Here is a 25,511-nt window from a genome sequence, read left to right as displayed (position 1 = left end):
TGGGATAAGGATTACAATGCCTCTTTGGTCCATTTCTGCGTGGAAAAAAATGCACCAAAAACGCACCGTGTGCACATAGCCTATTAACTTCAGTGATAGCAGACATGGCTGTAAGCGCGGGGATTTCAGCATGTGCCGCTCATGCTCAATACTGAATAAATTGAGATGTTTTGAAAATGTTGTTTTCATTTTTTCATCAATTGCATATTATTAAAATGTCTATTAATCTGGTGATTTTACTAACTGAGTGTTCTCCTTCTTGGTGTTGCAATTTTAATATTGTGGAGTACATATACAAGCAACCTTAGGTGGCGTTCACACGTTGTATTTTCCTCATGCAACTGCATATAAAAATAAAAAACAAAATAATTGCAAGCAGCACAGAAACAATCAATGGGGCGAAAGAGTAATCTGGGACCTGTAAGTAGGGACATGGGGCCTTACGACTAGAGATGAGCGGTGTTCGACTAGAACTGTTCGCCAATCTCAAATTCGAGCTGTTTTGGGCGGTGTTCGAGTTGTTCGACGAACCCGAACGATTTGCAAAAAATTCGGCTGTTCGAGGTTATGTTCGATAACTGTTGGTGCACCAAAAGCGTGTCCTGCATGTCTGGCGCTATTTAGAGCACCAATCATGCAGGGATTGTCTGCCACTCACTGTAATGCCACAGCCATGGTGGTTGTGGCATTACAGTGATTGCCCAAATCGATGGGAACAGTGCCAACAGTGAAACATGAAAAGCCGGCAATTCAGCAGCGGCATACACCGGTACCCGACAATTTAGAACCGAAAGAATAGAGCTTCACACATAGATTAGATAGATATAAACATGTCAGTCACATATATAAGAAGTACAGTGAAAGTGCTGCTTACTGTACTTGTCATTTAGCGTAAAGGATTTATCAAAAAAAATAATAGTGTTTTCATGCACCGTCTCTTTAAAAAAGCCGGCCGGCAATTCAACATCTGTACCCAACAATTTATAACAGACAGAATAGAGCTTCACACATAGATTAGATAGATAGAAACATGTCAGTCACATATATATGAAGTACAGTGATAGTGTTGGTTACTGTACTTGTCATTTAGTATTAAAATAAAGGATTTATTATTAAAAAAATTGGCGTGGGGTTCCCCTTAATTTTAGGCTCTAGCGGAGGTTAAGCAGACGGCTGGGGCAGATGTTTGAAGCCTGGGAAGGGGGTAATACCCACGGAGCTTCCCAGGCTACTAATATCAGCCCCCAGCTGAATACATAGCCTTTACTAGCTATTAAAATGGGGGACACCCCAAAAAAAATGACGTGGGGTCCCCCCTAATTTAATAGCTAGCAAAGGCTAGGCAGACAGCTGGGGGCTGATATTAATAGCCCAGGAAGGGAGCCATGAATATTGGCCCCCTCCCAGGCTAGAAACACCAGCCGTCAGCCGCCCCAGAAATGGCGCATTCATAGGATGCGCCAATTCTGGCACTTAGCCTCGCTCTTCCACGCTGCCCTGGTGCGGTGGCAGGGGGTAATAGGGTTGGGGTTGATGTCAGCTTATAATGCCAGCTGACATCAAGCCCAGGTTAGTAATGGAGAGGCGTCTATAAGACACCCCCATTACTAACCCCATAGTCAAAGTTAAAAAAAACACAAACACCCAGAATAAAGTCCTTTAATTGAAATAAAGACACAATCCTTTATTGTTCTAAATTAAACCATACTTACCGTCACGCCCATTCCAGCTGAAGCCAACGATCTCCTGCAATAAAAGAAAAAGAATAAAGCAACCTCATCCTTACCTTTCCATGGTTCCCACGACAGCTTCAGCTCTGCTACATCGAGATGACAGGCTGGACCGCAGCAGAACGCTGCCATCCAGCCTCTCATCCCGCAGACACTGAGAAGCGCAGGCTTGCTTGCGCTGCTCAGCGTCTCTCTGTGACGACATCCAGATGAGCCGAGTTCATGTCCAATGAACTCGGCTCACCTCATGCACGTCACTGACGCGTGGGAAAATTCTCACGCTGAAGCGGTGAGTGCAGGAGAATTCTCCCACGCTGTCAGTGACGTGCATAAGGTGAGCTCATGTCCAATGAACTCAGCTCACCTCCTGCACTTCACTGACAGCGTGGGAGAATTCTCCTGCACTCAGCGCTTCAGCGTGAGAATTCTCCCACGCTGAAGCGCTGAGTGCAGGAGAATTTTCCCACGCTGTCAGTGACGTGCATAAGGTGAGCTCATGTCCAATGAACTCAGCTCACCTCCTGCACGTCACTGACAGCGTGGGAGAATTCTCCTGCACTCAGCGCTTCAGCGTGAGAATTCTCCCACGCTGAAGCGCTGAGTGCAGGAGAATTTTCCCACGCTGTCAGTGACGTGCATAAGGTGAGCTCATGTCCAATGAACTCAGCTCACCTCCTGCACGTCACTGACAGCGTGGGAGAATTCTCCTGCACTCAGCGCTTCAGTGTGAGAATTCTCCCACGCTGAAGCGCTGAGTGCAGGAGAATTTTCCCACGCTGTCAGTGACGTGCATGAGGTGAGCCGAGTTCATTGGACATTAACTCGGCTCATCTGGATGCCCTCACAGAGAGACACTGTGGAGCGCAAGCAAGCCTGCGCTTCTCAGTGTCTGCGGGATGAGAGGCTGGATGGCAGCGTTCTGCTGCGGTCCAGCCTGTCATCTCGATGTAGCAGAGCTGAAGCTGTCATGGGAACCATGGAAAGGTAAGGATGATGTTGCTTTATTATTTTTCTTTTATTTCAGGAGATCGTTGGCTTCAGCTGGAATGGGCGTGATGGTAAGTATGGTTTAATTTAGAACAATAAAGAATTGTGTGTTTATTTCAATTAAAGGACTTTTTTCTGGGTGTTGTGTTTTTTTTAAATACTTTACTAGAAATTCATGGTGGTCATGTCTAATATTGGCGTGACCCCATGAATTTCGGGCTTAGGGCCAGCTGATAATGCCAAGCTGGCCCTAACCCCTTTATTACCCAGTGAGCCACCGCATCAGGGCCCTGGATGAGTTGGGTACAGCGCCAGAAGATGGCGCTTCTATGAACGCGCCATTTTCCGGGGTGGCTGCGGACTGCAATTTGCAGCGGGGGTGGCCCAGAAAGCTTGGGCCTCCCTGCGCTGCGGATTCCAGCCCCCAGCTGCCTAGTTGTACCTGGCTGGACACAAAAACAGGGCGAAGCCCCACGTCAATTTTCTTTAAATTATTTCATGAAATAATTAAGAAAAAAAGGGCTTCCCTATATTGTTGTGTCCGGCCAGGTACAAATAGGCAGCTGGTGGTTGGGGGCAGCCCGTTCCTGCCTGCTGTACCTGGCTGGACACAAATATAGTGCGAAGCCCCACGTCAATTTTTTTTTAAATTATTTCATGAATTTCCTGAAATAATTTAAAAAAATTGAAGTGGGGCTTCGCACTATATTTGTGTCCAGCCAGGTACAGCAGGCAGGAACGGGCTGCCCCCATCCACCAGCTGCCTATTTGTACCTGGCCGGACACAACAATATAGGGAAGCCCTTTTTTTCTTAATTATTTCATGAATTTCATGAAATAATTAAAAAAAATTGAAGTGGGGCTTCGCCCTATATTTGTGTCCAGCCAGGTACAGCAGGCAGGAACGGGCTGCCCCCAACCACCAGCTGCCTATTTGTACCTGGCCGGACACAACAATATAGGGAAGGCCTTTTTTTCTTAATTATTTCATGAATTTCATGAAATAATTAAAAAAAAAGTACGTGGGGCTTCGCCCTATTTTTGTGTCCAGCCAGGTACAACTAGGCAGCTGGGGGCTGGAATCTGCAGCGCAGGGAGGCCCAAGCTTTCTGGGCCCCCCCCCCCCGCTACAAATTGCAGTCCGCAGCCACCCCGGAAAATGGCGCGTTCATAGAAGCGCCATCTTCTGGCGCTGTACCCAACTCATCCAGGGCCCTGGTGCGGTGGCTCACTGGGTAATAAAGGGGTTAGGGCCAGCTTGGTATTATCAGCTGGCCCCAAGCCCAAAATTCATGGGGTCACGCCAGTATTAGACATGACCGCCATGAATTTCTAGTAAAGTATTTAAAAAAAACACAACACCCAGAATAAAGTCCTTTAATTGAAATAAAGACACAATTCTTTATTGTTCTAAATTAAACCATACTTACCATCACACCCATTCCAGCTGAAGCCAACGATCTCCTGCAATAAAAGAAAAATAATAAAGCAACCTCATCCTTACCTTTCCATGGTTCCCACGACAGCTTCAGCTCTGCTACATCGAGATGACTGGCTGGACCGCAGCAGAACGCTGCCATCCAGTCTGTCATCCCGCAGACACTGAGAAGCGCAGGCATGCTTGCGCTCCTCACTGTCTCGCTGTGACGGCATCCAGATGAGCCGAGGTCATGTCCAATGAACTCGGCTCACCTCATGCACGTCACTGACAGCGTGGGAAAATTCTCACGCTGAAGTGCTGAGTGCAGGAGAATTCTCCCACGCTGTCAGTGATGTGCATGAGGTGAGCTCATGTCCAATGAACTCAGCTCACCTCCTGCACGTCACTGACAGCGTGGGAAAATTCTCCTGCAATCAGCGCTTCAGCGTGAGAATTTTCCCACGCTGTCAGTGACGTGCATGAGGTGAGCCGAGTTCATTGGACATGAACTCGGCTCATCTGGATGTCGTCACAGAGAGACGCTGAGCAGCGCAAGCAAGCCTGCGCTTCTCAGTGTCTGCGGGATGACAGGCTGGATGGCAGCGTTCTGCTGCGGTCCAGCCTGTCATCTCGATGTAGCAGAGCTGAAGCTGTCGTGGGAACCATGGAAAGGTAAGGATGAGGTTGCTTTATTATTTTTCTTTTATTGCAGGAGATCGTTGGCTTCAGCTGGAATGGGCGTGACGGTAAGTATGGTTTAATTTAGAACAATAAAGGATTGTGTCTTTATTTCAATTAAAGGACTTTATTCTGGGTGTTTGTGTTTTTTTTAACTTTGACTATGGGGTTAGTAATGGGGGTGTCTTATAGACGCCTCTCCATTACTAACCTGGGCTTGATGTCAGCTGGCATTATAAGCTGACATCAACCCCAACCCTATTACCCCCTGCCACCGCACCAGGGCAGCGTGGAAGAGCGAGGCTAAGTGCCAGAATTGGCGCATCCTATGAATGCGCCATTTCTGGGGCGGCTGACGGCTGGTGTTTCTAGCCTGGGAGGGGGCCAATATTCATGGCTCCCTTCCTGGGCTATTAATATCAGCCCCCAGCTGTCTGCCTAGCCTTTGCTAGCTATTAAATTAGGGGGGACCCCACGTCATTTTTTTTGGGGTGTCCCCCATTTTAATAGCTAGTAAAGGCTATGTATTCAGCTGGGGGCTGATATTAGTAGCCTGGGAAGCTCCGTGGGTATTACCCCCTTCCCAGGCTTCAAACATCTGCCCCAGCCGTCTGCTTAACCTCCGCTAGAGCATAAAATTAAGGGGAACCCCACGCCAATTTTTTTAATAATAAATCCTTTATTTTAATACTAAATGACAAGTACAGTAACCAACACTATCACTGTACTTATTATATATGTGACTGACATGTTTCTATCTATCTAATCTATGTGTGAAGCTCTATTCTTTCTGTTCTAAATTGTCGGGTACAGATGCTGAATTGCCGGCCGGCTTTTTTAAAGAGACGGTGCATGAAAACACTAATATTTTTTTTAATAAATCCTTTACACTAAATGACAAGTGCAGTAACCAACACTGTCACTGTGCTTCTTATATGTGTGACTGACATGTTTCTATCTATCTAATCTATGTGTGATGCTCTATTCCTTCTTGTCTAAATTGTCGGGTACCGGTGTATGCCGCTGCTGAATTTGCCGGCCGGCTTTTTTAAAGAGAGTGTCTTCTGAGCAGTTTGTCAGCTTTTGGACACCTTTGCAGGTGTTTTCTATGTGTTTCTATGTGTTTTTGTTTGCCTGCCATTGGTTTTAACGGTGTTCGACGGTGTTCTAAGGTGTTCGACGAACAGTTCGACGAACAGTTCCTCGAACATCCCGGTGTTCGACGAACCGAACCGAACCCGAACACTACGGGGGTGGCTCAACACTACTTACGACCCATATAACAGCTTGGTGTCCATGACAAGCAGTCTCTCTGATCCGCGCTGCCACCTCAGTCTACATAAATCATTTTCTCACAGGTAAGTTCAGGTGGACGGAGCGGTGTCGATGAAATGTAACCTAGAAGGTTTCCGCACTTTTTCCCATGAGACTGATGGCAGCGCTCTCCTGGAGCGCCTACTCCCTATAATTATGGATGCCATGCATTCATCCTGACGGCAGCTAATGATCGTCACTAAGTGTAAATGACCCACAGCACTTCTTTCACTTGATGATAATTGTTCAGTTGTGATGGCAGCCAATATCTGACATGTTGCCAGGAAAGACAAGTGGCCGTCACGGGAGCCTTTATCAGTCCGCTGCAGGGGGATGATATCGCAGGGTGATCAATGAGATTGTGAAATATCACGGCATGTACTATCGTGTGCAATCATGAAAAGGCTGTCAGTCGGATGTGGCGTGTGAACCTAGCAGGGGTGCACCCCAATAACCAGCGTCAGGGGCAACACATAAGGATCACAGCCTATTACTGTACATAATAAGGGGCGACTGCAGGGAAAAGGTTCAATACAGCGAAGGGGAACAGAAACAAAATAGTCCCCCAATATACCCATCTCCAGACCCATGCTAGTACGGTGCCTGACCAGCAATGGGGGAAGGAGGGGGTTTGAGAACAGAAGACTATTAAGGGTTAACTGTGGCCAGAGCAAACAGAAGCGGCTTGTTCCCATCCATGTAAAGAACCAGAGAAAAGGCTGTCACCAACCATTGCAGACATAGCACTGCGCCTGCCCGAGAGCTGCCCGCACCATTAACCCTGCCGTACCTCCTGCTCTTTTGATGCCAATATCAGCTTTGCTGCCAAAGGAACAGACGCGCACGTTCCTGCTGACTCACGAAATTATCTGCATATCTCAGAGACTATGGGATATAATCTGCCCTAGCAGATAAAATAAATGAGGAGAATATGGTCTTCTCTAAAGGGAGCCCATGTCGCCCTGCTGTCCCCCATAGACCCCACTGAGCAGCAGTCCTGGGCGGCGGATCCTGTGCAGTCACGTCCTACACTCCTGTATGTGCTTGCTGCACTCAGCTCCCCCAGGCCACAGAAACGCTGCCGGCTCACATTCACCTCTGTGACAGCTCAGCACTTCCATCTGATCAGCAATCCTACAACTGTGTGACAACGGCAGGAAACGACAGCGCACCACCGATCCACCATCACTGTGTGACAGAGGGGACCTACACACGGCCAGAAATCACCATCATGCAGGACCCCTCTCACTGCAAATCACGTCCTTCTACTAACTTATCAGCTCAGCAAAGGCATCTCCCAACAATCAGATATGGAAACCTGGAAGGGAAATATAAAGCTCACAATAAACACACACATCAACCACAAAAAGGGCTGGAAAAACTTGCCAGTACATATCAGGCCAAATACATGAAATTTTCCATAGAGCACAAAAAAACAAAAACTTCTCATCAGAGACTGGAAAATGACAGCCAGAACTGCGGAATCAGTGGGAATGTCACACATCCTTTAGGGGTATGTTCCCACGGGATGTATATACTCAGCAGATAGCCCTCCGAGTTTACAGCAGCAGCACTGAGTGAGACATGCAAAGAAAACCCATGCCAGGCCGGTGATCCGATATCTGCCGCACCGTCATTTATACCACTATTTTCAACAACAAAATCTACATAGCGGATATGTGCCGTGCAGCCTAAGTGTACATGTGTTTACCACAGGGAACGGGTTATCAGCCGCCGCTGCTCCTCGGACAGTGACGCATCTCCAGTGAAGCGAGAAGCCGATCAGGCATATTACATGTTTTTCTTTCACGGAGCTTCAAAATTTCCTTCTTTTTCCATGAAGAATGATAAAAATTGCAAATGATAAAATTGTAGCTCTCTGCTGCTGCCAATAGGGGGCGCTTAGTGAAGGCTGATTACCAGTCGGATTACTTGCACCTTGCGGGTTGCAACGTGACCACATTCACCTTAATGTTGCAATATGCCATGGTCATGCTGCAATCTTCAGCTGTGCAGCGGGTCTCGCTCTAGAGCCCCAGCCTTAAATATAAGCTGCATTTTGTATGGGTGGCGAGTGGTAGGGTCTATAAATTTTGGGGATGAGGTGCCAGTTTCAGGTCATGTGGGAGGTGGACCTGGTATTATAGGTAATCTATCAGTAATGTCAACTATATACAGGGCATGCAGGTCTTTGAAATACAAATCGACACCTTTATATCTTCTATCTGTTGCAGCATTCCTGATAAATTAGCATTTTAATTCATATGCAAATAAGGCAGTAAGTGCTCTGGGTGTGACACAGCACTTAAGCCTCTGCTCCCTGCCCAGCATTGGCCTCTTTATTTAGATTGGTAACTCATTCTCTGATTTCACTGCCAGCCATTTGGTGTCTGACAGACAGTGCGCTATAAATCAAGCTAAAGAGGCTGGTGCTATGTGGGAAAACAAATCCAGGAAACAGAGGTTCGGGAAGTGCTGTGTCACACCCAGGGCAAGTACTTTTCTGCTCATTTGCAAATAAATTAAAATGGTAATTACTCGGGAATGCAGCAACAGACAGAAGATATAAAAGTGGTCCATGGATTTTTAAGACCTGCATGCCCATACATGAGGTTTGGGAAGGGTTGAACTTACTGAAAGATTCCCTTTAAGAGCATTTAAAACAGACAAAGGCTCTTTTCCCTGCGGCAATTGTTCTGCATGTCCATTTTTTTCATCTGAAAAAATCTTTACTAACCCGACTGACAATCGTCAATTTCCTTTGTGGGACTACATTAACTGCAGGTCCACTAATGTTATTTATGCTTTGACCTGTCCCTGTCCCAAGGTCTATGTTGGTCAAACATCGCAGGAACTTCGGAGGCGGGTACAGCAACACGCTTCGAATATCCATCTTGCTGAACAGGATTTGAGAAAAGGCAGGACCATCTCCACGGTGGCCCTGCACTTTCTTCAATTCCATTCCAGCAGCACTAATAAATTGCGAGTTACAGGCCTCCAAAAAATGAAGCCTAACCCACGCAATTCAGATCATACTAGGGACCTTTTGAGGACAGAATCCAGGTGGATCTTTACACTTGACACAGTGGCCCCAAAGGGCATAAATGAGGATCTCTCATTTACTGGTTACTTGGCTTAAATTTCCATGGTGTCCTTATAAGCAGTACTCTGTTTATTTTGGGGGTGCATGTGCACCTCCTTTAAATTCCATTCCAGCAGCTTTAATATCAATATTTTTTAGATTCTACCCAGTTCCCTGGGGTTAGTTTCTTATTGGACCCTAATGTTTGATGTAGTGGCTATGAGGGGCACGAATGAGTATTTTCCACTTCTGACTTTTCCAGACTCCCATGGTGTTCTTATATGTGGAATCTTGCCCACTATTGGGGTTTTGATTTTTTTTTTTCCCTCCCATGGGGCCAACTTGTGCAGTTCCATTAGTTTATTTCTTGTATTTGTGATTGTTTAGCTGTGTGCATCTTTTCACATACTTGCACACAGTCTCATATGCATTTATATGTCTTGTCTTTTATCTTAGTAAAGGAAGGGGAGGGAAGGAGAGGGGAGGATGGAAAGGGGAAGGAAAAGAAGGGGAAGGGAAAGGAAAGGAAGGGAAGGGAGAAAGAAAGGAAGAGAAAAAAGGAAAAAGAGGGAAAGGAGAGAGTTTTATTTTAAATGGGATTTTTTTTTTTTTGTTTTATGTCTGTCTGGTCAGTGAGTCTTATATGTCCAGGTCTGTATTCTGTTATGTGATGCATCTTTGTATCTATCTTTGTATCTATGCATGTTTGGTGATTGTCCTCAGATCATATACTGACTTCTTAGTATTCCTGGTTTGGACTGCAATTCTTTCTTTCTTTTTTTGATTAATGCTAGCACTTTCTTGTGTGATCACTATTATTCTCTGCAGCGGACGCGCTGCTCCTGGGGTTTTTGCGTTCCATCGTGGAACGCAAGCCTCTTCTTTATTATGACTACGTGCATAGTTCATTGCTCTGCGTGTTTACCCTTCTGACTGGATATGACGTTTACTTTACTTCCACCCCCGTTCCACCGTATGGTACGGGTGGGACGCACCTTTGACAATAATAGCTTCAGGGCTATATTTGGCGCCCTATGCTTTGGACCGGATATGACGTTTAACCCATTTCCGTTTGCGTTCCACGTGGACTGGGTGGAACACATTCTGATGAGAACAGGCCTGTCTACACACCATAGGGAGACAAACACTCACCTGAAACTAGTCACACCATTTGGGATCAACTATATAACACACACATGTGCTCTTAGACAACATACCCCTGACGAAGCTGCGTCTGAGCAGCGTAACGCGTAGGGTCTCTGGTGCCAGCAGGTAATTATTCTTCCATATATTTTTTATTTACTTATTTTCTTGACTTGACCACTCAGGAATGCCTGGCTTGTTATTTATATGTGGATCAAATGTGCCACGTCATATATGACTTTGGTGACACAATCTGGCCAATACCTCTAAAATATGGGCCCCCATTGCCAATAGACCATCTCTCCTGCTCATTCCTTGATTCACTTATATTATTTTGGGGGTTTGCTTTGTCATAAACACATATTTTGACTGGTTGTGCTGTGCTATTTATAGCCAGGGTTGCTTAGTTGGTCTACATTAATCGAATGTTATATAAGTGATGTAAAATATACCTGTGGCACATAACATAGTGGGGTTTATTGCTATTTGTATGCATATTATTATCATGAATTCCCCCATATGAAGATTGCACATGTTTTTGTCTGTTTTAAATGCTTTTAAAAAAAAAAAAAAATTTTTTCTTTTGTTGTCTAAATGTAATCATGTAATAAAGATTTTTTTCACTTTTCCAACATTGGGTGTGCATGGTTATATATCCTGAGTCTTTTTCTTCCGAATAATTTTGTGTCTTTACATCAGGTTACTGTAGCACCCCTTTCTATTTGTGATTATTATTCCCCAGCAGTGCCCACTTTTTCTTTTTGTGTACTTCTATTCCCTTTAAGAGCTCGCACTTATTTTGCTTCTTGTTTGCCATTCAACCCTTGAACATTTCATGCTGGGATTTCCAGAAGACTTATTAAATATAAAACAGGGAACACTGAAAAATGCAAAACTAACCGAAAGTCTACACTGAGTCAGAGTTACACCCCCACATTCCTCCCCCTCCACACTGGGGGATTGAGAAACAGAACGAAGAGTCCTGTCTCCATGGAAACAGGGTAGAAAAGGGAATCCTGAGAACGGCTGTGACCGGCAGCCAGGGCTCACATAGATGGATAGAGATATGTGGTGCATCGCTGACTGCAGGCATGTACATAGATCACACGCAGATCCTCCCAATATTATCAGTATTGTACAAGATCTTTGATCTTACGGACAACCTAAGAGGAGAGGTGTGCGCTCATGTCTGCATCCACTCCTGCACGGCGGCTCGTGTGGCTACGTAAGGTTGGGAGAAGTAATGGCATTTACTTGCCAGCATCAGCTGCTCCAGAGCCTGCCATCCCGGTGCCAGCAGGCGGCTACATTGTGAGGATTCCCAGTAAACAGTTACAAGGCGAGATGCCAGCTCTTACTCACTGCGCTCAATGCCGCCTTTGTAACCGTGGCCCAGCTCACATTTTCCAACCTCATACTGAAGTAAAGGGCAGAGCTCTACATTTACATAAACCCTTCTGTAAGCTGGGCAGTATATGGCTGAATCTACTGCTGTGCTTCTACAGTGGCCTTCTCAGAGGCATGAAAGCCTACCTGTCCTTTCACCTGGAGAAAAGCATGGCCTTGCAGCCCTCATCCACCACAAAACGATACACTGCTTTTTGGGGCACATACCAGTCTAATACTTTCAGGAACTGTCTTATTTTCATGCTCTGTACCTTGCCATAAATTGTTTTTCAGCGGCCGGTTCTTTGTCAGCATTCTACCAGCACTATAGGTGCAGGAACTTCCTTTCCCCTTAATTCCCAACATTCCAAGGGCTTGCCTCCACCTAACTGAATGCCTGTCTATTATGTCTGTATTCAGTCTGCTAGAAAAGAGGATAGGAGCATAGACAGTGGTAAGTGTTCAGAATGGCTCTTTAAAGTTTTTAGAGACATTAGTGATCTTAAACATATAAGACACAACCATTGGATGCAGATCCCATCTATATAAGCCATACCATCTCCAGAATCATTTAGGGAGGTGACTCAGGCTGTTTCCATAAGTCCTATAGAAGTAAATGGATAGTCACGCACATGCACGACCACCTCTCCATGTACTCGCTCTGTCTTTCTGCCTGCATGTAGCAGTAAGAGGTCGCCTCTTCTGGCAGGTCAGGGGACCTGGTTTTTGGAGCTAGAAGTTGGTCTTAGAGGTGAGATACACTTCTATCAGAAATGTATGGTATATGCCGAGGAATATGTTTTCAGTACACGGACTACTATACAAGAAAGTCATGACACTCTTGCTAAACTGTATATGTATCATCCTAATAAGGCTTTAAAGAGAACCTGGACCGAAAACCCCAGAAAGATTTACACTGAATGTTTTCCTACAAACCATATACCAATCTTTCCTCCGCTCCCCCTGCTCTATAACATGCTGCCTGCACAGTGGGTTTCATTTTCTTGGTGACAGGTTCTCCTTAGCTAATCTGATACAAGTCTGACCAGAACTGGCCTTTACGGGCTGTTTTAGGCTATTGGCTGGTAAAGGTTCATACAGGCCATTACAGCGATGGTGAGGGTAGGGTATATACAGTATGTAATAGAAGACTTGCCCCTCCACCCCCTTATATCATTTAGACCCAAGGGGTAACGTTTTTCCTTGCGGAGAGTGACATGTCAAACCTGACATGCCGAGGTGAGGAGACTTTTGTGAGGTGAGGAGAATTTTGGCTTTGGCTTTAATCCTAAGTCATGTGGCAAGGCTCGCTAGAGAGAGTTGATATTGATAGTCCTCTTTCTCTCTGGAGAGACAAATTGCATATTTCCCTAAACAGCATTGTGGCTTAAAAGTTTCCTCACCTTGGCATGTCAGGCTTGACGTCACTCACCACAAGGAGAAACATTACCCCCTTGGATTCCGGTCAGACACCTCTCACCCAGCCAAACCAGGTCTCACACTTTGCACTGACGAAGGGCAGTACCCTGAAACACAGTGTCTGCAAATTAAGATTTTGGTTGTGGCTTTAATCCTAAATCATGTGACAAGGCTCGTTAGAGAGTAGATATTGACTTTCAGGATTGCTACTTCCTATAGGTGGCACTAGAGTTCTAGGTCTTTTCCTCTCTGAAGAGACAATTTGCATATTTCTATAATTTAGTCACATTGCAGTTACTACTAATGACCAGTACAAGTCTACTGAATAAGTCAGCAGAGGGGACCCACCACAGATCTCTTCGGTGGCTTTAGGATAACCCATTGCCTGAAGGGTCCCTGTGATGTCACTACAGACATTGCACAGGATATCCCTCCAAAAGAGGAGACGGCAGCACCCAAATTCACATGTACTGTATGGTGACAACAGTGTAAGGAGCAGAATAAGACATCTTCTGACACCTTCACCAGACGAACAAAGACAGGAAAGAAAAACCAGAACACACTCCTCTATGTATCCTACTACAAGAGCAGCTCCACATTCATCTCCATCCACACCACAGTGCTCAGTACAGAGTAATGAGGCTTTTATGACCATGGATGTATAATAGTATGCCATAATACTATAGATCCCAATCTTTTGACCATAGTCACAAGCTGGTAAAAAGGGCATCTTTCCCTCTAGAGGACCTGTCCTATCCTGCCCTACACAGACTGAGGTGCATGGACATCGTGTAATACTTCACCTCTCCTGTGGAGGTGCTGCAGGAAAACTGAACACTGCTTAGTAGATTTCCTCTCAGATTTCTGGGGTCCTAGCAGAGGTAATACTTGGTGGTCAACTTATTAATAAGGACAAATGAATTTCCTCTTAAAAATGTAACTTTCACATAAATTATCCACTGAAAGGATTCAAGAAACCATATTGGAGATGATGAAAGCTGGATTTTGCATATGATGATTTTCTCCGACGTCCATCCTAGAACTGGGAATACAACGATAGCAGTTATGGGAGCGGGACCACAATGGTCGCCTCTTATCATTACCTGTCCGGTATAACAGGGATGACTATGACTGTACACCGTTATCACATGTGACCACACTGTGGGGATGTATCCGGCAAGGACAGTGCCCATCTGTACGTACATACCCACCGCTCACTGTTCTGTATGTGGACCCCGATATATACAGTATGTAAGCACGATGATGGGGAGATGGGGGGCCGATGCCTGGGGGACACTGCTGGACAATGGTGCCACCCGGGGTGGCAGGGACAAGCTGTGTTCACACTAGGGCGAGTCCAGATGGCATATATGCTGTCACCGAGAGGACCAAAACGCGACATCACTGGGGTTGCTATGGTAACCATGGATAACAGGGGCTACGCATTACATCTTTAATCTGTCACATGGAAGGAAGAGGATTGCATATAATGGCTTTATACAGGGTCACGGAGGCAATAAGCAGCTTCCTTGCCAAGGATCCATAAAGTCTATTAATCATAATGCTGAAAAAGTTCTATCGATTGATAATCCGCATCTTCATCAGTACATCCGGCCAAATGCTTAGGAAAAAGTGGATTTAGGGTCATTTTTTTCCTTCACTCCGCTGTCTGGAAGATCTCTACCTATAGGGAACCTGCCCCTTGATTCACATTGCCGGGTGCACCATGCTGCTGTCATAATCATTATAATCATTACTCTGAAAAGCCGTAGTAGTCTATGCACATATAGGAAAGACCTGTGAAATGGGAGCGGGACGGGGAGAAGCCGGCCGGGGGCCACACCGGACTGGTCCCATCTCTCCCTACTGCCCTCGCCGGCTTGAAGTCCTATGGCCCAGATTCATCATTTAGCTTTTCTTTTGAAGTCACTTTTCTTCTTTTTTTTTTTTTTATGTCTGGTCTTATTGTCGGGTTTTTTTCCCCCAACATATTCTTCAAAATGGCGCACGCAGATCATGAATTTACACAAAATCAAAAATGGGCTTTATTTTGGTTTTGAACCTTTTTTATAAGTGGATTAGCACAAAAAAAGTCAAACAATTCGCAAAATTTCGCAGAAAGTGCTCAAAATATTTGGCATGAATAATATCAGTCCAGAAGGGAGCTGAAGTAAAATTTGTGCCAAAGTGAGATTTTTTTTGAAAACTTGCATTAGTTTATTACGCAAAAACAACTGGAGACCCTAAACGTCTCCCCCAGAGGAGAAGACATATAAAATAAGTCATACGCTAATAATACAATGTTTCGGGGATACGTTTTCTCTGAAATGCAAGAGAGATTCGGAAATATGGCCACATTCACACATCCATGTGACATGTTCTATGCGGCCCGCTTTTTTTTCCTCTGCCAGCATAGAACATATGAGGACCCATAGTTTTACTGAGCCGCACACACATTACACAAATGGGTCCGTGTCTCTGGTCAGTGGGAGTAAGAGCAGGTCCTAGTCTCATCTGTTCTGTAGAGCAGACTCGGCCATTAAAGTCCAGGAGGATCCGGGTGACATGGATGAAACTAGGAAAACAGACTTTAGACAGCGGTGTTTCATCCATTTTTTACTGACGCATTGCTAAGAGTCCGTGCATACCCTGCTTCAGTAAAAAAGAGGGATGAGGAAAAAAAAAACAAAAAAACAAAAAACAAACAATAACTGATGCAACTAGGATGGCACCTAGGGAAAAAAATCCATTTCTCTCAGATAATAAGGCTATATTCACACATTGCATTTTTGCAGCATTCTTTTCTGCAGGCAAAAACCTGCTCTATTGCGATTTGGGCAGCCTGATTCTGATGACAGGTTATCTTTAAATGGCAAACAATGTACAATCATTGCAGAACGTTCATTATGGATGGATTCACACATGCAATTTTATTTAAAAAAAAAAACAAACAGCTGATCTGACAGCAATAACAGAGCTGAAAGTTATTTTTTTCTTGTTTTCAAAAAGCCTCCATGGAAAGACCCAGCACAGATGCGAGCTGAGCCGTCCTTGTACAGAACGATGGCATCACTATTCAGCCTACTGGTAAGACCACAAAGACCACGATGTTTCTCCCCGCTGACAATAAAGAGACGATTCTTGCGGCATCTACAATGGCCGACACACTCCAGATAATCAGCTCATTTATTAAGGTCAGATATTGGCCTAGTATATGGAAAGCATGTGCGACAATACGATCCCGGATAATAGACTGAGAGTCCCACAGCACTACAAGACAAGTCACAGGAGGCCCAGAAAAGAAAGACACCCATACCAGCTCATTCCTCTGCCAATAAGGAATACTGGGAGACCTGTATCTCCAACGGCACATCCATACATAGCAGATCTATTACAGACATTTATGTGCACCAAGAATCTGCACCAAAGTACAGGGCAGTAAATGGGACCGCGGTGTGCAGAACCCCATTCATACAGGACCGAAAAAAAGAAAGTCTGCTTGGATTTCAGGCCCACAACAAATTTTCACATTCGCAGCATGCTTAAGGGGGTATTCTCAAGTGTCAAAGTTATCCCCTGTCCATTAAGAAAAAACCCTAATCCATCTAGATCATACATGTCAAACTCCGGCCCGTGGGCCAAATCTGGCTTGCAGGGTGGTTATATTTGGCCCTCAACACAAGAATCACCACCCCTATGTGGGGCCCATTACTCTGTACGGGGGACTACGCGGGGCCCATTACTCTGTACGGGGGACTACGCGGGGCCCATTACTCTGTACGGGGGACTACGCGGGGCCCATTACTCTGTACGGGGGACTACGCGGGGCCCATTACTCTGTACGGGGGACTACGCGGGGCCCATTACTCTGTACGGGGGACTACGCGGGGCCCATTACTCTGTACGGGGGACTACGCGGGGCCCATTACTCTGTACGGAGGACTACGCGGGGCCCATTACTCTGTACGGAGGACTACGCGGGGCCCATTACTCTGTACGGAGGACTACGCGGGGCCCATTACTCTGTACGGAGGACTACGCGGGGCCCATTACTCTGTACGGAGGACTACGCGGGGCCCATTACTCTGTACGGGGGACTACGCGAGCCCATTACTCTGTACAGAGGACTACGCGGAGCCCATTACTCTATACAGAGGACTACGCGGAGCCCATTACTCTATACAGAGGACTACGCGGAGCCCATTACTCTATACAGAGGACTACGCGGAGCCCATTACTCTATACAGAGGACTACGCGGAGCCCATTACTCTGTATGGAGGACTATGTGGGGCCCATTCTACTGTATACTGATTGGCCCGCGACTTTGTACAAGTTTTTCATTTTGGCCCTCTGTGTGCTTAAGTTTGATATCCCTGATCTAGATGTACTAGTCTGGCTTCATACTGAGAATTTACCCATTGCGTTTCTAATTATTATTGCTGGCGAGGACAGGAGGTACGATCACCATTCCCAGGTTCAGCATCTGTATTACGGTGGTTTTAGTTCGGAGCCTACATCCCACATTTTATCTAATTTTTCCTGTCAAAACATAATTTCTAATCTCAGTAGCGTGCAATTATAAAAAGAAGCCACAAGTCCCCACAGGCTGCAGCCCAGCATGCACACAAGATGGCTGTCGGCAGAACGATGCCTTGGCCTATCACTTGGCCTGCTCTCCCATACACAGGAGCACTCATTCGGCCCAGTGTTCCTGTGTTCTTGATAAGAGCTCCATCTCTGGCAGTGCATCATCTCCAGGAGAACAAATGAATCTGCAGTCTGAAATCAGTCATGCCGCATCAATATCTTCACTGACAAATTGTCTGGGGGTCCATACACATTACGGTGTAGCCCGAACACATCGATATCGGCGTACATTAGCCTAATGTGTATGGGGGGGCTTAAGATAATTTGAAAACATAAATCATGCAAGTACTCCCAAAACCTGTCCTTAGTGAGGTTATAAGTCGCATTGTCACTTGACCCCGTCATCCAATGGCTCCACGTACGGGGCAATCGTGTGTGACCAAGGGACATGACAGCACTCTGTATTACAGAGGTTTCACAGTTTTAAAAAAAGAAAAAAAAAAAAGATACTGTTCTTCACTCTCCCTCCTTGGATCCAATGCTGAGTCGGCATCGCTGCTCCCAGTGTCTGCAGCGCTGATGTCAGATTGACAACGCTACAGTCAATCAGTGAGCTCAGCGATCCTGAGCGGATTGTGCAGTCAACTCGAACAATGGCGCTGAGCCCAGTGATTGGCTGCAGTGGTGTAAATGTGATGTCAGCGCTGCAGACAAACACCAGGAGCAGCAGAGTCTCACTGCTGAACCTGGGGAGGGTGAGTAAAGGACAGGTTTTGTCTTAAAAATAAATTTTAAGTAGGGAACAGGGGTTTTCTGAAACAGTAAAATCCCTTTAAAAAGGGGCGTGCCACTACTGGACAACCCCAGCTTAAACACTGCAGGAGCCCAATTTTATACTCATCTAGGAGGGGAGGAAGCAAGAGAGTACACAGACAGGACAGCTCGCGATCGCAGCTGTCTCTTTCTGTGAGGTAAAACATTTCCCTGCTTGTTTAAAACCACGTTTTTACCTCAAAGAAAGAATCAGCTGTGATCCCCTGCTGTCCTGTCTGTATACTCTCTTGAATCCCCCCCTGCCCAGGAGATGTGGTATGATCAGACCATGTTCCTGCAGTCAGACACAGCCATTACACAGTACACAGCAGGGGCACATTTATAAGATTATCTCAGCACAGGAACATTTTATTTAATCACATCCAATTGTGGAAGTTATTATTATTCCAAGATCGATTTATTAAAATGTACTTTGGTCATGGAAAAACCCACTTAAGGCTCTTTTGAGATGTATAGATCAGAAGTATCTCCCATACTATAACTGCCAGAAGGCGGAAATGTATCACCTAGATGTGCAGAGAAATAGGTCGCTCCAAATGTATATAAAAGAAAAAACATTCACCGTATAACATTCTTACTACACTATTGAATATCTCAAAAAATAAGAACAAGTGAAAAGATCCTGTATGCAAAGTCATACCGGCTTGGCGCCTGCCGAAAGGACACTCCGATATTGCAAATACATTTATGTCTCTTACCATCTGAATAGGTTTCTTCCTTAGGTCTCTCTCAGTCACCAGCTTCTCATGGTCGGTCACATACAGCCCCCGCTGTGCCAAGGCTTGGATGACAGCATCGTGCCCCAGAAGAGGTTTGGCTGTGTCACTCTTAAGAATAAGGCTCCCTGCGCGACAGTACAGGTCTGCAGACAGAAGAAGGTTCACCACGGGCGGCTTCATGTGCTCCTGGTCATACTGATCCGTATAGAAAGGCTCTTGAAGCTCCTCTGGGATGTTCTCTAAAAGGAGATAAACACAAAAGGTATTTACTCTAGAAAGATCATATACTGGTCCATGATAACAAAAATAATTAAAGCTCATAAAACATAGAATTGATACTGTTTTATAGCTCTTTTGATTGGGAATATAAAACTTCAGTGAATACTCAATTATCTAAAAAAAAGAACCAGTCAGCATAATTTCACTCCCCTTAACTCTTTATATGCACATGTAGCTGTTTCAAACACAAGTCCAGCAATACTTTTCTGTGGCCAGTCTGTTCCTCCATTACTGAGAAATCAGCATTTGAATTGATATGCAAATTAGGCTGAAGATCTGAAGCCTATGTCACTAGTGTTGAGCGAGTATGTTCTGTTAACCCTTTCGCCCAGTATGCTCGGGCAGAGCTCAGAGTATTTATAGCTGCTCGGTGATATGGTTGAATCGCTCCCGTGTGCATGATTTGCGACTGTTTGACAGCTTTATTACATGCGAGGAATGTGTAAGAAATAGACATTCCTCACATGTATTAAAGCTGTCAAACCATCGCAAATCATGCACAGGGGAGCGATTCAAACATAACACCGAGCAGCTATAAATACTCTGAGCTCGGCCCGAGCATACTCGGCGAAAGGGTTAATAAAACATACTAGCTCATCACTATATGTCACTCCAGCTCTATTCCCCGACAGCCTCTATGCAGTGTGACTTCAGGAAAAGGAGACGTCAGTCAAACAGTAGGAGGCGGCAATGGGCAAGGAATAGAGCTGGACTGACAGAGGCGTCAGATTTACTTTTTTTTTTTTTTTCAGTAAAGGAGGAACGGACTGTCCGTGTAAAAGTATTGCTGGGCTTGTCTTTAAAAGAACTACATGTACATATAAATAGTTTGGGGGTGAGCCAGATGACAGATTCCCTTTAATCAAATCGTATTGTGTAGTAAGCTATTAACAGGTTACATTTGGTTCAGCTCTCAGTACGGTCATCACTCCCTGCACTGCTGCCTATGTAGTTAGATTAAATATGAGATCATATACATATTATATACACACGGACACACAAAATTATTGTGCTAATTTGATAGACAAAGCCAAAACTCATACAGGTAAGAAATTGTCCTTCAGTGGGTGACAGGGTCCATACCTACCCCGATTAATGTCCTACTGTCATATATTACAGCCATCTGCCAGTATTTTACTGTCTGTGGCTTAGCAAGAAGAGTGTAGACAGCAGGATCAGACCGCACACGTTAAGGGGCTATCTGTCCCCCATCAGCCGATATCACCGCCGGCGGCAGCCAGATGTAAACAGTGAAACACTACAGTTACAGATATTTTAGTGAATGTTTTGGATGGGTTATAAAAAGAAAAAAAAAATAAATAAAATAATGGACAACCCCTTTAGCACAGAATTTCAGATAAAGTATATTTTTAGGAAACCGTTATTTATGCAGTTTTCTACTTTTGCATGCAAGCCCTGGAAAGGAGAACTTACAATGTAGGTCTTTATTAATCATATTTTCAAAGTTATTAGAAATCAGTGGGCTTTTCCGTTACAGACACAAGTGCGTTACCAAAACCAGCATTTTAGGGAAGAGTTAGAAAATTGCATATTTGTCCAAATAAAAACCTGAATAATTCTATGAGCAGCAAAAACTACATTTCTAAGACTAACTACTGAATCTGAAGATCCCTGACAACATTTTGAACAATGGTAGAAGAAATAATCCAGAAATAAATATCAATGGGATCTGTCAGTAGGTCAGTGAGTGGGAGAGGGGAGTTAGTAAAGTCATACACTGAGCAGAGCAGGGAGAACACCAGATCCAGAGTGTTCTTAGGTAACATTCTTAAAGCGCACCTGTCAGCAGGATTTTGCTCAGCAAACTACATACACTGCCAGGTGGGCGACATTACACTGATTAATATGATACCTTGGTTGATGAAATCCATCCTGTGGTTCTTGTGTAATCTTTACTTTCAGTTTGGGGATAATGATATGCTCGTGCTCTGGGGCGGCCTGTGGGGGGCGCACTATCTGGTGCTCTGCTCACATATTCATCTGTGTGCTCTTATGACAGCTCACTGTGCCTTCACTGACCTGCCTCCTATTTTGCCTAGCCTTACACTACTAGATGGATTATGTAAAATAGGAGGCACGTCAGTGGACGATCAGTGAGCTGTCATAAGAGCATACAGATGAGTATGTAAGCAGAACACCAGATAGAGCGCCCCCCACAGGCCGCCCCAAAGCACAAGCATATCATTATCCCCAAACTGAAAGTAAAGATTACACAAGAACCATAGGACGGATTTCATCAATCAAGGTATCATTTTAATCAGTTTAACGGCGCCCACCTGACAGTGTATGTAGTTTACTGAGCACAATCCTGCTGACAGGTGCGCTTTAAGATCCTGGACAAACACTTGAAGAATCATTACAATATCGCACCCCTATGGTCCTAAGAGCAGGTCCAAATATTCCAGTGCTGTGCATTTATATCCAGCACCTCCAGTCTGTGGGACACGTGCAGTTAGATCCCTACACTGAAGTGGGCACTTTTTATGGACGAACTTCATCGGAAGAGGGGTAATAAGCTCATCCTATGTCCTATTACCCTTCAAACCATAATCTCTGTGACCAGCCATAAAGAGCTCATTTCTTTTTGTTAGGAATTTAATTAATTGGATAAATAACTCGATTGACTTTTTCTGGATAATGTCTTGAAATCCCGGACATTTTTCTTTATAGGAGGAAGGAATAAGTGTGATTTGCACAGAGGCTTTCACAGTAATTACACATATCTGTCGGTGCAGATTAGCCGGCATTACACGGCTCCTGGCTGCGGAGAACTCATCTGACTCATTCGCTGCAGAAGAATCTCAGCACATATTTCCCTCTTGAGCGAAAACGGACATGTTTGAACAGGAGCTTGTAACCTGTGCTCCATGACACAGGTTTAAATGTGTCCTTATATTAACATTCCAGCAAGTAAACGCAGTCAGCACTGGAAAGGTAATAGGGAATTAATATTGAATTACTTTTTAGGGTTCCTCCAGGGCGTCACTGCCCCAGGACATGCAGCTCCCACAATTTAAGAATCTTAGGCTTTGTTCACACCTACATTGGAGCCTCCACAAAAGATAGAAAATAGCTCAGCATGACGGAAACCAGACAGACCCAGGGACTGGGATCCAGCATCCCCGTTATTTTGTTATTTTTCTGTTACTTTCTACAAGGGAACAGAAAAAGGAAATTAGAGAACAACAGAGCCTAACCCCAAAATTCCCAAATAACTGTTGGGCATTTTCTAGCAAAAAGAATACATTTTTGACAATTTCTGCTGAACATGAACATAATTTACCCCTGGAAATGAAACCTTGGACAATTAAAAGTAATCTGTCAGCAGCATGATGTAGAAACAGACACCCTGATTCCAGTGATGTGTCACTTACTGGGTTACTTGGTGCAATTTTGATAAAATCCCCGTATTCGCTGCTGTAGATGTAGCAGTGCTCAAAATGCTGAGCTGTGTATAACCCAGCCCACAACCCTGATTGGCAGCTTCCTATATTCACTGTGCATTGTCAATAAGTTGCCAATCAGTGATGGGGGTGGGGTTACACAGATAAGCCTGACTGGTTTGAAGTGAGACCTAGTCCTGTAGTGATTCTCTCCTGCTGATAAAACAATGATTGTAATGAAACTACAGCACACAGCCTAGTAAGTTACACATCCCTGTAATCAGGTTCTCTGCCCTACATTATGCTGCTCTCAGATTAAATAGTGAAAACCTGCTGACAGATTCCCTTTAAAATCCATTGTATACAGCACTAACTCTCATGTAAATGCTTTTGATGCTGATGGCCAGAGCAAGGACTAAGAATACAAAGCCAATAAACATCAGGATGATTCTGGATGTTAGCTTACATAAGAAAATAAATAAATAAACTATCGTATTTGCCGGCGTACAAGACGACTCTTTTGCCCTGAAAAACATGCCTCCAAGTGTGTGTGTGTGTGTGTGTGTGTGTGTGTGTGTGTGTGTGTGTGTGTGTGTGTGTGTGTGTGTGTGTGTGTGTGTGGGGGAAGGGGGGGGGGGGGGTCGTCATACGCCAGGTGCACGTCAGTTGGGATAGACATAGCTGCCCATAGTGGCCTCCCGATGCCCGCCCGGTGCCCATAGTGGCCTCCCGATGCCCGCCCGGTGCCCATAGTGGCCTCCCGATGCCCGCCCGGTGCCCATAGTGGCCTCCCGATGCCCGCCCGGTGCCCATAGTGGCCTCCCGATGCCCGCCCGGTGCCCATAGTGGCCTCCCGATGCCCGCCCACCTCATTCTACATACCATCCAGTATCGCGCGATATCCAGCGCGGCCGCGGTGGGTCATCAGCATGGCTGCGACGAGCATCAGCAGCGACACAGTGGTGCCAGCCTTTTCAGTGTGACCGGCCCGCCCCTTGTCTACGCAGAGCTCGCACTTGCGCAGTAGTGCCGGTCACAAGGAGATGCAGGGGCGGGCCGGAGTCGCTGGGGCCGTACAATGGTGACAATGACAGGTACTGTAATGGCACTAATACTAATGGCACTCATGTAATACTAGTAACAATAATAGCACACAGGGGTACACTTTTATACATTTTGCAACTCTCTGCTCGCCCCCTTCTTATGCATACCTTGATAAATAACAAACTCTATATTTTGAGTGGAAATGTTGGGGGGGTCGTCTTATACGCAGGTAAATATGGTATATGTACTGATCTCTTAGTATCCAATTGGAATGATACTAAGGCAAAAGTAAGAAGGACCCTATTCCCACTCTTTTGCATATGTATGTCCAGGGCTCCTTAGGAGTGCTGCAGTTGTGACATGATTGACATCCCACAGCCCAAGACACCGATGCATGTGCAGATAGAGCGGGGGCTGGTACACCTCATCGCACATACAATGAACTTGGAGTACTTCTCTCAAACTGTGGATAGAGGCAGACATGCAGGACTCCTCAGAGGCCTAGGACTACCCACATGACCCTTCATGGGTGGTCTACCTACACTGCATGTTATATTAGGAGTCATTCTTTATACATATTGCTAAAACAGACACTTAGGACATGAGCAGTTTTATAAACTATTCAGCAGTATAACATGCTGGTGGTTTAGTGACTGAAAAACTAGTTATAGATTTCTAGGCACATTTTTGTATTGTTCACTTACTTCTTAAATTAAAGGGAATCTGTCGGTATACTTTATGTCTTCTATCTGTTGCTGCACTCCTGAGTATTTAGAATTCCCTATACAAATGAGACACTAAGTGCTCTGGGCATTACAGAGCACTTAATAAGCCACAGCCTTCCAAGGTTGTTTCCCCGCTCAGCACCAGCTTCTTTAGTTTGATTGATGCCTCCCATCACACAGACTGTGAGCTAATGAGTCAGACAATCAGCTATCAAGCTAAAGAGGCTGGTGCTGAGTGGGGAAACAACCTTTGAAGGCAGTTGTTCCTTAAGTGCTCTGTCACACCCAGAGCACTTCATACATAATTTGCACATGAATTAAAATGCTAAATTATTCAGCAATGCAGCAACAGAGAGAAGAAATAAAGATGCCAATGGGTTTAAATTTCTGAGGCTATGTGCCCACGATGCAGAATTGAAGCAGAAAATTTCCGCAGCGTTTCTGCATGTTCTTGGCAGTAAAAACGCTTGCGATTTTACACGCGTTTTTTGCAGCGTTTTTACATGCGGATTTGACTTGTGTTTTTCAAATGCATTGGGACCTCAAATCCGCATGCAGAAATGCACAAATAATGGACATGCTGCAGATTTTCACTGGGGACAATGGGGCACGGATTACCAAGCGTTTTTCAAGTGTTTACGCTGTGGAAATTCTGCATCAAAAACACATAGTGGGCACGCAGCCTAAAACCAGCATGCCCCTATATGCAGTTTAGGAGGTTAATTGACAGTCTCTTAAAGCAACTTACATTAAAAATGT

At 45.1% G+C, this 25,511-nt stretch overlaps 1 protein-coding gene across 2 annotated transcripts in view; it reads right to left on the bottom strand.

Annotated features, from left to right (window-relative positions):
• Nucleotides 1-25,511, bottom strand: part of CAMSAP2 (calmodulin regulated spectrin associated protein family member 2) — a 119,015-nt gene that overhangs the window by 71,396 nt on the left and 22,108 nt on the right. For both annotated transcript variants that reach the window (XM_073642894.1, XM_073642896.1), the window contains exon 2: nucleotides 19,280-19,539. In XM_073642894.1, coding sequence (XP_073498995.1) covers nucleotides 19,280-19,539 — 260 coding nt within the window. The remainder of the gene's footprint in view (nucleotides 1-19,279; nucleotides 19,540-25,511) is intronic.

Source organism: Phyllobates terribilis, unplaced genomic scaffold, assembly GCF_046119375.1.
Source record: "Phyllobates terribilis strain yellow unplaced genomic scaffold, ASM4611937v1 Scaffold_8__6_contigs__length_399053987, whole genome shotgun sequence".
Lineage (NCBI taxonomy): Eukaryota > Metazoa > Chordata > Amphibia > Anura > Dendrobatidae > Phyllobates > Phyllobates terribilis.
The sequence above is the reverse complement of the archived record's forward strand: the minus strand, read 5'-3'. Positions and strand labels throughout refer to the sequence as shown.